This window comes from Erithacus rubecula, assembly GCF_903797595.1.
Source record: "Erithacus rubecula genome assembly, chromosome: 8".
NCBI classification, from domain to species: Eukaryota; Metazoa; Chordata; class Aves; order Passeriformes; family Muscicapidae; genus Erithacus; species Erithacus rubecula.
In genome coordinates, this window is record NC_136659.1 from 351,543 (window position 1) to 363,830 (window position 12,288).

Genomic DNA, 12,288 nt, shown 5'->3' on the forward strand with positions numbered 1-12,288 from the left:
TACAGCAGAGCAAGAGTGCTTTTACCCTGCAGGGAGAGCTATCTTGGGTTTGGATGAACCCTTCAGGGAAGAGAGGGGTGAATGTACCAGAAATAGTGGAATTTTCTTGAAAAAAAATGTTGGAGAAAAATACCTCCAAGCTTGAGAGGTTGGCCAGGGAATTAGTGGACCTGGAAGTGTTCAGAAAGCACATTGATATGGCACCTGGGGACATGGCTTAGTGGTGGACCTGGCAGTGCTGGGTTCGTGGTTGGACTTGATGGCCTTGGAGATCGTTTCTAACTTTAATGATTCAGTGATTCCAAGACCACCTTCATCACTTAAAACAGCCTGGAGGGGTGACCTAGAATAAATTATTTAAGTCAGTGGTGATTCTGCTGTGCATCTCTGACAGTGCTGTCTCCTCCTTGCCTATGCAGTGCCTTCTCCCAGTGCCTTGCTGGTGGACAACCCCACGTCCTTCGGGAACGCAAAGGAAGTCGTGGCGATCAAGGATTACTGCCCCACCAACTTCACCACCTTGAAGTTCTCCAAGGGGGACCACCTGTACGTGCTGGACACCTCGGGAGGGGAGTGGTGGTACGCCCACAACACCACGGAGATGGGCTACATCCCATCCTCCTACGTGCAGCCCGTGAGTCACCGCAACTCCTCCCTCACTGACAGCGGCGTCATCGACAACCTGCTGGAGAGCCCTGATGAGGGCGTCAAGGAGCTGGACCTGCTGGGGGAATGGACTGATGTGAAGAGAAACTCTGCAAAATCTTTCCACAACAACCCCTTCCTGAACGGGGTGCAGACCAACCCGTTCCTGAATGGGAATTTGCAAGCAGCACCCGGCTCGGACAAAGAGTCCGACTCCAGTGTCGCCGTGGATTTGTTGCTCTTTGACGCAGGGGCTCCCACTTCAGCTCTTCCCAGTTTGGCTGCCAACAGCAGCCTGGGGAACCTTTTTGATGAGCTTCCCTCCACGAACAGGCTGGATGTAGACCAGCCCGTGAGAAGGGACAACCCTTTCTTCCGGAGTAAACGCTCCTACAGCTTGTCCGAGCTCTCCGTCCTCCAGGCCAAGTCAGACGCGCCAGCATCGTCGGGTTTCTTCAGCGGTTTGAAGTCTCCCACCCCTGAGCAGTTCCAGAGCAGGGAGGATTTTAGGACAGCATGGCTGAACCACAGGAAGCTGGCTCGGTCTTGCCACGACTTGGATTTGCTTGGCCAGAATCCTGGCTGGGGTCAGACGCAGCCAGTGGAAACCAACATTGTGTGCAAGCTGGACAGCTCCGGTGGCGCCGTCCAGCTGCCGGACACCAACATCAGCATCCACGTGCCCGAGGGCCACGTGTGCCCCGGGGAGACGCAGCAGATCTCCATGAAGGCCATGCTGGACCCACCACTGGAGCTGAACAGCGACAAGTGCAGCACCATCAGCCCCGTCCTGCAGATCAAACTCAGCAACATGGAGGTGAAAACCTACATCATCCTGGAGATGAAGGTGTCGGCGGAGGTCAAGAGCGACGTGGTGAGCAAGAGCCTGGTGGGGCTGCAGTGCCTGCGCAGCGACATGAAGGAGGGGCCCTACACGCCCATGCAGCTGAGCTATTCCTATGGGGACACCATCCAGGTGCAGCTGGAGAACCTGGAGCCCTGCATGTACGTGGCGGCCGTGGCGCAGGGCCAGAACATCCTCTACCCTTACACTGTGTGGGATTACATCAGCAAGAAGATCACGGTGGGCGTCTACGGCCCCAAGCACATCCACCCTTCCTTCAAGACCGTGGTGGCCATGTTCGGCCACGAGTGCGCGCCCAAGACGCTGCTGGTCAACGAGGTCACCAGGCAGTCGCACGGCCCGGCTCCCGTCGCCCTCCAGCTCTGGGGGAAGCACCAGTTTGCTCTGTCCCGGCCCCAGGACCTCAAGCTCTGCATGTTCTCCAACATGACCAACTACGAGGTGAAGGCCAGCGAGCAAGCCAAGATCGTCCGGGGCTTCCAGATGAAGCTGGGCAAGGTCAGCCGCCTCATCTTCCCCATCGCCTCCCACGACCCCAACGAGCTCTCGGACTTCACGCTGAGGATACAAGTCAAGGATGACCAGGACTCCATTCTGACCCAGTTCTGCGTGCAGACACCGCAGCCGCCTCCGAAAAGCGCCATCAAGCCCATGGGGCAGAGGCGGTTCCTCAAGAAGAATGAGGTGGGGAAGATCATCCTGTCCCCTCTGGCCGCTGCTGCCAAGTACCCAGTTTTTCAGGACCGGCCGGTGCTGAGCCTCAAGTACGGGAAGCTGCTGAAGACGGTGGTGAGGCAGAGCAAGAACCACTATTTGCTGGAGTACAAGAAGGGAGATGTCATAGCCCTCCTCAGTGAGGAGAAGATCAGGCTGAAGGGCCAGCTGTGGACCAAGGAGTGGTACATCGGCTACTACCAGGGCAAAATCGGCCTGGTGCACACCAAAAACGTGCTGGTGGTCGGGAAGGTCAAGCCCAGCTACTTCTCTGGGCCGGATCTCACCACCAGCCTGCTGCTGGAACAGATCCTGAGGCCCTGCAAGTTCCTGACCTACATCTATGCCTCGGTGAGGACTCTGCTGATGGAGAACCTCAGCAGCTGGCGCTCCTTCGCCGACGCCCTGGGCTACCTGAACTTGCCGCTAACGTTCTTCTGCCGGGCGGAGCTGGACAGCGAGCCGGAGCGGGTGGCCTCTGTCCTGGAGAAGCTGAAGGAAGACTGCAACAGCGTGGAGAACAAGGAGAGGAAATCCTTCCAGAAAGAGCTGATGACGGTGAGTCCGAGGCCTGGTGAAGCAGAGCTTCGTTCCTGGCTCCGCAGAGGGATCGGGAGGTGGCGGATCCTTGATTCAGTCTTTAGAGAGTGAAGTCCGTCTGGAAGGTCTTTTGAAGGCTGCTGGGCACTGCCAGGAGGGAATCCAGCCCTGTGGTTGGTGGGCTCTCAGTTTAGCAGGATCATGGCAATAACGAGGGATGTGCTGATGTACCTGGAATTCCAGGATCACACAACGGCTGGGGTTGGAAGAAACCTCAAAGCTCATCCAGTCCCACCCCCTGCCATGGGCAGGGACACCTTCCACTGTCCCCAGTCCCTCCAAGGCCTGTCCAGCCTGGTCTGGGACACTTGCAGGGATAGAGAGCCTTTTTTTTGAGTGGTGGCTAAACCAACTGAGCTTTTATACATTGCAAATGGAAATGTGTGGCTTGCTTCTTGTCCTGAAAGGAATTTGGGAGGAGCACTGCCTGCCAGTATTTCTAGGATGCCGTTAGCAAGTAAATCCCTCACGAAATACCATCTCCACGATCATTTCTAGTGTTTCACAGGAAGTGAGCCAAAGAAAATACAGGGCAAAATGTCTTGCAGCTCTCTCCTGTTCCCTGCCCTCCCACAGGAGCAGCATAACTGAGTTAAGGAGAACAGCATGGTTTAAAATGTCAATTGGATTAAGGAATAGCAGCGGCCTTGCTTGGCAAAATGAAATTATGGCAAAAGGGGATTGGAGCTGAATGAAGGAGTTCAGTTCCCACACTCCTTTCAGGGAGAAGGGGGAAATGTGAGGATTGCGTAGAAGGAGTGTGGAATCCATTGTTACTCATGGAGATGTTGTCTGGAGTGTTCCCTGTGCCCAGGTACCACTTTGGGGCCTGTGGGGAGACATTTTAGCTTTGACTTTCAGCCTTCAGGTCGTGCCACCAACACTGCTTCTGTTGCAGGGTTCTGCTGGCCAACAGTGACCCTTTTCTCATCCAGGATTGGGAAATCCCCCCTCTGCCCCCTCTGTTTCCCCCGAGGGAGGGTTTGTTCCTGAAATCATCAGGCTCGGTGAATGTTGGGATGAAATCTGTGCTGCTCTTGCTGAATGCTTCCAGGAGCTTTGTGCTGTTTGCTTTACCTGTTTGCAAAGCCTGTAGGTGCTGCTTTTATCTATCCCCATTGTTTTCAGGGATCCCAGACAGTCTGCAGGTCATGGAGAATCCTCACTGGGGAAACAAAGGGAAAGATAAGGCTCAGGGAGCTGCTGACTCAAGGGGAGGGCTGGGAGCTGCAGGAAAACATCCTGCTCCCCTGTGGCTGCCTGGAGAGCAGAGTCCCAGGGCAGGTTTTATTCTCCTTGTTTCTCTAATCCTGCTCTCTGTGAGGCTGAGCCTGTGGATAAAGGATGAGCTCCCTTCTTGGTGGAACATGATGCTGCTTCCAAACCCCTGGCTGCCGTCAAATCCTCCTTAGCCTATGGAGAAATTAGATTGAGCCTGTTGAAAGAAGAAAATAATGATGTTTCAGGGGATGGCAATGGAGCAGTAATGGATTTTATTGTGTTTAAATCTGATTTTATGTGTAACAAATGGACTGGCTTTCTGGCAAGAAGAACCAGCTGCACTAAACACCAGTGTGGCCATTTCAGCTGAAAGTTGCTTGTCTCGCCCCCAGAAAGGACTGGGAAGGGACAAGTAGGAGCAGGTTTATCAGTGTTGAGTACACAAAACGCCAGTGGCAGAGTCGTGCACCAGCAGCCAAGCAAGGAAAAGCCAGGTTGTGATGACTGGTTAATCAGTAATCTGCCTTTAATTACTCTTTTTCTAATCAGGCACTAGCACTGGAGTGTGAAGGTAACTCGGGGGGATGTGGCTCAGGAATTACTCAGCAGAGAGGGAGAGCACAGGGATGGTTTGGATAAAAAAAGCTGGGCATGGGTTCAAGAAGATTTCATTGCCCCTGGTGCCTGGCCTGTGGGGTTAGACCTGCCCTGAGACACAGCATTTCTCCCCCTCTGGCTGTCAGAGAGACTCTCATTTATCATCCTTCCAGCAGACACTGCTGTTGGGAAAAACACGGGTCTGCTGGGAATGGCCCCTGGCACGGCAGCAGGGAGCTGTGCAGAGGAAACTATGAGCTTGTTCTTCTCCAGGCTACTTGTAAAGGTCACACAGGAGATGAGGTTGGGATTTTTTTTTTTTTTTCCCCTTGCCATTGTTTTGTTTGCCCTGACTCCGGTATCCAGGTATCCATGTGCTGCCTGTCTCCTGCCAAGAGTTTCTGCTTGTCCCTGGTGTGTGCAGACCTCAAAGAGGGGGGCTGGGGCTGTCCTAAAGCCCTGCAGGTCAGGGTGTCCGTGGCTTTTTGACCTTAAAGCCCATCCCTTTCCACCCCCTGCCATGTGCAGGGACACCTTCCACTGTCCCAGTTGCTCCAAGCCCTGTCCAACCTGGCCTTGGATGCTTCTAGGGATGTGAAGCCACATCTCTGAGCAATCTGTGCCAGGGTTTCACCACCCTCAGCATGCTGAGATCCAGCTGGGCATCATGTCCAAGGGAATTAACCCCGTGGAGGCAGTGCATGACTATGAGGTGAAAGAAAAGAATCAGCATTTAAGGCTGAGAGGTCAAAACCTGACCTGTGTCTTAGAGAGGATGATGAGCCATGAGCCTGTGCACGAGCATCCTCTCACCCTGTTGTGTCTCATGGTCTCCTGTGTTTGAGGAAGTCCCAGTGAGGAGCTGTTTGCCTCCACAATGCTGCTTTCCTTCATTAGGAAATGGGAATTCTGCATTTCAAAGCTGGGATGTAAATTCAGCCTCCCCTGGATGCCTTTTAAGTTGAGGTGTTTCTGCTTTGAACTGGGATTTGAATATCAAACACCCACTTTGCTCTTTGCTGGCAGAGCCTGTTCCCAGCTGCTCCCAGGGGAATAAATAAATATTTATTTATAAATAAATAAATATTTCCAAGGGCTCTGGCACAGCACAGCCCAGGTCACACCTGGGTGATGAGGGATGGAGATGCAGTGAGTGGACCCAGCTATCCCAGGAGGCTTGTCCAGGCTAGAGGAGGAGGAAGGAAAAACTTGTATCATAATCCCACTGGAGGATTAAGTCTGCTGAGCTAATCCCAGTGTCTCGCCCATTTCCAGTAATATTCTTCCTCTGTCTGCCACCTTGGTGTATGTGATGCCCTGCCCATCCCCACGTGACTCTGGTGCTGTTCCCCTGTCCTGTCACCTCTGCCTTTGGGATTGGAGCTGCCAGGGCACTGCAGGAGGCTTCAGTGCAGCGCTCCAGAGCGATCCATCTCTCCCAGAATCATGGGTTTGAGTGACTTTGGAGCTCTTGGTGAGGTGGCCTCCCAGGTATTTTCCTTGCTGCTGTTTTGTTACTCACCTGGAGCAGCAGAAGGAGCAGGAAAGTCCATCTCCTGCAGGTCCATCCTTCTCAACCCTGGCATCACCTCGGGCAGGAGGGGAGAGCAGCTCCTTCACCCTGCTCTCCTAAATGCAAGGTTGTGCACAGGATTGGGATCCAGCTGCCTGGGAAAGGCAGGTTTGGGGATGTTTCCTTAGGACTCCCAGATCCCTTGCCTGCAGAGAGGGTGCTGGATCCCTCAACATTTGTGTCACCCAGTGCCCGTGTTATTTTTCTCCTGTTCCTTTTAAATCTGAGTTTTTTGGACAACTTCCTTTCCTCCTTCTGCTCCCTAGCCTTCATATATTTCACCTGGGAGGGAAATATTTTTGCACAGAAAGATGATTTTAAATGCAGAGAGGGTGCTGGATCCATGGGCTGTAGAAGAGGAGGCGGTTCTGGTGCAGGTTGTGAGACCTGAACTCTTCTGAATGTATTTTTGCAAAAGCAAGAGCTCTTTTCCATGGCTTTTCCTTGCTTGTTGAACAAGGGGGTTTATGGCCTTCCTGGCTCCCACAGGAAGCACTGTCAGCACTCAGGAGGAGCAGGCACATGCTGGGCTGCAGCTGTGATTAGAGCCCAGCTCAGCTCTGAGCTGGGAGCAGATAAGGGGAAAATCAACCTGCATTTGCTTTGCAAATCGCTGGAGTGGTTTCAGATGTTCCCATCTTCCCTCCCCCAGCTGTCCCCCTGCAATCTCAGTCTCCAGTGGGAGGATTTAACTCTTCTTTGCCCCAGAGCCAAACTTGGGTTTGCCCAGACCCCTGTGTTGGGAGAGAATGTCAGGACCAAGGTGGATTCTGGCCACCTTGTGATTTCTGAAAGAACCATCCCAGTGTGTGGGATCTGTTTGCTTGATTTCCATTTTTAATACATCAAACCTCCTCCTCAGCTCCAGGGTGGGATTTGCCCGAGTTCTGGGGTTGCTGCTGCTGTGGGACTGTTGTGGTCCAGAGGCTCTGGCAGAGGCTGTGGGAGCACTGGGGAGTGGGATGATGATCCTGGCAGCCACATCCCATCCTCTGAGACTGAACACTGTCATTAAACCCTTCCTTTTCCAGGACTGCACTGGGGGTTCTGCCCTTCTGCAGCTCCATCCCACTCTGAGGGGATTTGACACTTTAAGGCAGGAACTAAGCCTGCTGCATCCTTTACCTAGAAAATTCGGACTGATGCAGTTGCTCTTTCCACTTGAAAACCATTTGTGGAAAATCTGGGCTTTTAGGGCAATGAGTGATGCAGGAAGAGGAGGAGAAGAGGAAGAAATCCCATCCTCTGAGCAATGTAATGTTGGACTCTTCCCCTGGGTCTCACCCTAGTCCACCCTCTCACAGGGCTGATGTCCAAAATGTTGTGCTCTGATGGATCCTGCAGCTCTGGGATGGAGTCTGGATTAATTCTCTTGATTAAAAGCATCTGTTGTCCTCATTCCGTGGGATGCTTTAAACTGCTTAAGGTAGAGCCTGAACACCTCAGGAGGGGTTGCCTGGAGAATGAGGCTGCAAAACCCCATCCCAGAGTGTTTTGTACAATTAATGGGATTATTCTGTCACCAAGCTCAGTGCCCTAATTCCCCCAGCTGTCACCACGAAGGATGCAGGAGGATTTTTGGGATGCTCCTGGGGGGAGTTCCCCAGCATTGACTCCTTTTCCCCCGGTGTCCTGCAGGCGCTGCTGAAGCTGGACTGCCAGGGGCTGGTGGTGCGGCTGATCCAGGACTTTGTGCTGCTGACCACGGCAGTGGAGGTGGCGCAGCGCTGGCGGGAGCTGGCCGAGAAGCTGGCCAAGGTGTCCAGGCAGCAGATGGACGCCTACGAGGCGCCGCACCGCGACAAGTCCGGCACGCTGGACAGTGAGGTGAGCGTGCTGCACTCCCTTCTTCTGGAATTCTTCCGGCTGGAAAAGCCTCCAGGACTGAGCCAGCTCCGGCTGGAGTGCAGCTGTTGAGCCAGCACTGCCAGAGCAGCCTGGTTGTTGGGTTTTATCTTCTTTTTCTTCTTGCCGGGGTCAGGATTTCTTGTTTGGACTGGGGTGTTTATTAATTCTTATCCATGTTGCAGTGGGTGCTGCAGCACTTCTAGATAACAAGCTAAAAAGTGGCTGCTCTCTCTCTCTCTCTATCTCTCTCTCTCTCTCTCCAAGGCCTTTTAAGGCTAAATGGTTCAATTAAGAACAAACACCTAAATTATTTTTACTTTTAACCTAATAACCAATTACCCGTTATCTGCAATGTGGGTTTTTCTATCAAATTACAGAAGTACCACCAGGACCCATGAAGAGGAATAAGGTGAAGAACAAAGACAAAACCTCCACCCTAAAACCTCCACCCTAAAACCTCCATCTTGCTTTCTATTTATTGCTATTCTATGTATTGTATATTCTAAGACTTTAAATTCGAAATGTCCCACCATGCTACTATTCAAACCACACACCAGAGATTCCAGTTCTGTCACTCAGTTTTGGAAACCTTCTCCACAGCCTCAGGTCAAAAGCAGTGTGTTCCTTGGAGGGGTCAGCACAGAAAGTTCAAAACCCCCAGTTTCCAGGGTTCCAACACCTGGTTAAAGGTTGGACCCAATGCTTAAAGGCCTTTCCAAGTCAAACAATTATTCCACTCCAAGAGCCATGCTCTTGGAGCATCACAGGGATCTGAGGGTGTTGGGGGGCTGTTTTCCTGGCAATGTGCTCACTGTGGGGGTGTTGGCTGAGCTCTGATCCCCTCTCTGTCCTCTCCTGTCCCCCAGGCCATGTGGAAGCCAGCGTACGACTTCCTGCTCACCTGGAGCAGCCAGATGGGGGACAGCTACAGGGACGTCATCCAGGAGCTGCACACGGGGCTGGACAAGATGAAGAACCCCATCACCAAGCGCTGGAAGCACCTCACAGGCACCCTGATCCTCGTCAACTCCTTGGACATGCTGCGGGCAGCTGCCTTCAGCCCCCAGGACCACCAGGATTTTGCCATCTAGTCCCTGTTTGGCCACTTCTCCTTGGCTGGGAATTTTTTTTCCTGTGCTTTTTCCCCACCCCACCCTCTTTCTTAAGCAGTTGACTTTCAAGTGCAGAAGTGGAGGTTGCTCTCCCCTGGGTTTGAAGAGGCCAAAGTTTTGCAAGTTCTCCACCAGGACTGTAAATCAGCAGGAGATATCCCACCCTGATGGGGATTCATCTGGAAAAGGGGATGGCTTTTCATCCAGTTCAACTATTTCTTACAGAAAAAAAAAAACCCACAGACTTTCAAGAGGGTAAGGGGTGGGGAGGGATCCCAAAAGAGATGACGTTTTTTAGGCATTTACAAATAAAAGTTTAATTTTTGTAACGAGCAGTAAAAGTTGTAACCACTTTGGGGAGGGGTGGGGGAAGCTGTGGCCTGGTTTAGGTTGCAGAAACTGCTTTGAAATGAGGAGGTGTGGGACAACTATGAGTCCTGTAAATATATAGTTTAAGAGGAAGCTCAGTAAATGCCCTTTCCCCCCACCACAGGCAGGTTTTGGGCTACCAGATGTGCCCAAAGCACCATTCGAACTTGGGCTGCCCCTAAATTTGGGATGTGCTCTGTCCCAGCAGCATCTTGCACCTTTTTAAAAAATTATTTTATTTTATTCACAGGCTCTGTGAGCATTTTGGTTGATTTTGGGGTTATTTTCATGTATCTTCAGAACATGGATTTTCTTTTTTGTGGCCAGGGAGTTGCCTGTTCCTGTTTTTTTTTTCCCTACCTGGATGTGGTGCAGGACAGCTCTAGAAGAAGCAGCTGGAGCTTTGGGGCTTGCCAGAGACCTCAGGAGATGGATCAGGGGGATGGTGAGAGGGAATCAAACTCCCCAGGTGCTCCTGCTCTGGGAAAGAGGCCAGAAAAAGGGGAGGGAATTGTTGCTATCCAGATAATCCCTCTGCAGGAAAAAAAAAAAAAAAAAAAAAAAAAAAAAAGCTGAGAGAAAAGGGAGAATCTTCCTCCTAATTTGAAATCTGAGCTCACTGGGGATGGTCCAGGTGATCTTTGCCATTGATTTCTAATTCTTCAAGGCTCCTCAAATCCTGCTTAACTTGTAAATAATCTTTGCTATAAACCTGGTGACAAAAACCTCAGTATTTGTGTCAGCCAGTGCCCATATTATTTTTCTCCTGTTTCTTTTAAATCCGAGTTTTTCAACAACTTTCTTTCCTCCTTCTGCTCCCCAGCTTTCAGATATTTCACCTGGGAGGGAAATATTTTTTGGACAGAAAGATGATTTGAAGTGCAAAGGCTCCTTTTAGTGAAAAACTGCTACCAGAGGATGTGTAAAGGTTCTTAAAGGAGGGTTTTTTTTGCTTTTAAGGTTAATTAAAAAAACAAAAACAACAAAACAGAAGAAAAAGATTAGGAAGGGCATCTGGTGGAGGGGCAGCAGGTGAGGGCAGGAGTTTGAGCCTCCCAATCCATGAATAATCCCAGATTTTTTTTAACCCTATCTCCCTTTTTCTATCTACCTCAGGTACTCTGAGCACCCACCTTGGCTGCCTCAAACCACCCTGTGCCCTTCCCAGACCCTTGGCACCATGGCCAACATCTTTTGGGGCCTGTGGGATGAGGCTGCATTATTTTCTCCCCATTTTTGGTCTGAAATCCAGTCTTTCCTCTCACACTGGGACTGGGAATGTGTCCCCTAGATGCCTTCTCCTAAAAACTTGTCTGGGTTTTGCATTGCCACCCTTGTGCAGCCACTGGTTTTTGTTCTTAAGGGTCATTTTTTGAAAGATAAAGGAGTTTTCTGGGGAAAAGAAATTCCAATTAAAGCTGTTACTCTCCAGTGCTCCCAGTTACATGTCATCCACTGTTGTCTCCATCCCAAAGCAGAGTGGGATTAATTTACTGTGCCAACATCCAGAGCCAGTGGTTCTCAAGCTCATTTCCACCCCTCAGCCTTTCTATCCCACTTTCTCCAGGGGAAAAGTGGCTGGAAAGGATCTTACCTCCCAAACTGCTGTTTGTGCTCAAGCTCTAGGTAGGGACCTTCCTGAAGTGGGACAAGATGGGGTTGCAGGATTTGTTTTGGCACAGAGTCTTCCTGGTTGTTTTCTGTCTGGAGAAAGCACCCCTCTGTTTAGCCAAGGCTGTTGTGGTGCTCCCAGTCCCAGTGGAGGTCACATCCCAAGCCAGGGAAGGGAAATATTCTGGTTTCTGCTGGGGCTCTCAGCCCCCTCCTGCCCTCATCCAGCTCTGTGGGGTGGACACAGGTGATCCCCCACCATGGATACCCTGCTCTGGGAAATAGGGACCAGACAGATGATTTGGGGGATCCCCCCTTGGCTTCTTCCCTGCTGCCTGGCTCCCTGGAATATTTCAGCTTCAAGGAAAAAAAAGGATTCAGCTTTTTATTCCTCAGGGAACAAAGTGCTTCAGCACCTTGCAAATACATGCCCACAGCATTTTGTCCTCTGCTTCATCCATCACCAGTGAGGGATCATCTTCCATGGGCTCATCCAGCACCAGAAGTCTGAGGGTGAGGTGTCAGGAGGTCACCCCATGGTTATGGGGGTCTCTCACAAAGTGTGGTTTGCAGGGAAATCTGGAGCCTGTGATGAAAGACCCTGGAGCTCTCCAGGTGTTTGTTTCCATCCCTAGAAATCCCTGCTGGAAATCATTGGATTGCTTCTCTTCACTATTAACAGGACACCACAGGAGCTGGTATTGAGTGCTTAGAGAAGCAGAGCTGCTCCCAAGTCTTGCCCAGGTTTTTCTTTTGCCACCAAATCCATCCAAATCCAACCAACCTCCTGTGGGGGCCATATTCCCGTGCCAGGTGGAGGCTGGATGCTTTGTTTTGTGGAAAACCATGGCAGAAACACCTGTGAGGATCACAATGGATTCTTTGGAATCCTGCCCTCAGTGCTGGGATTTGCTGGCATTCCAAACACCCCGGCTCAGCTGAGCTGTTCCAGGTTTGGGTTTCCTTGTTTGCTGGATCCTTAATTTTTTTTACCTTAATAGCCCAAGGTAACTTAATCAGGTCTGGTCCCCCACAAAAAAGGAGGCTTGAATGGCTGGAAATTTAAGAGAGATGATGATGATGATGATCCCAGGAAATGCAACTCCCAGTTCACAGCATGACCTGCTCAAGCC

The 12,288-nt window shown here is 51.3% G+C and overlaps 1 protein-coding gene across 3 annotated transcripts in view; it reads left to right on the forward strand.

Moving 5' to 3' along the window:
- The window catches only part of SH3BP4 (SH3 domain binding protein 4), a 29,474-nt gene extending 19,970 nt beyond the window's left edge, over positions 1 to 9,504 (forward strand). For all 3 annotated transcript variants that reach the window (XM_079311317.1, XM_079311315.1, XM_079311316.1), the window contains 3 exons: positions 420 to 2,782; positions 7,854 to 8,042; positions 8,930 to 9,504. In XM_079311317.1, the coding sequence (XP_079167443.1) occupies positions 420 to 2,782; positions 7,854 to 8,042; positions 8,930 to 9,154 (2,777 nt within the window). In that variant the 3' untranslated portion in view covers positions 9,155 to 9,504. The remainder of the gene's footprint in view (positions 1 to 419; positions 2,783 to 7,853; positions 8,043 to 8,929) is intronic.
- Positions 9,505 to 12,288: the final 2,784 nt, after the last annotated feature.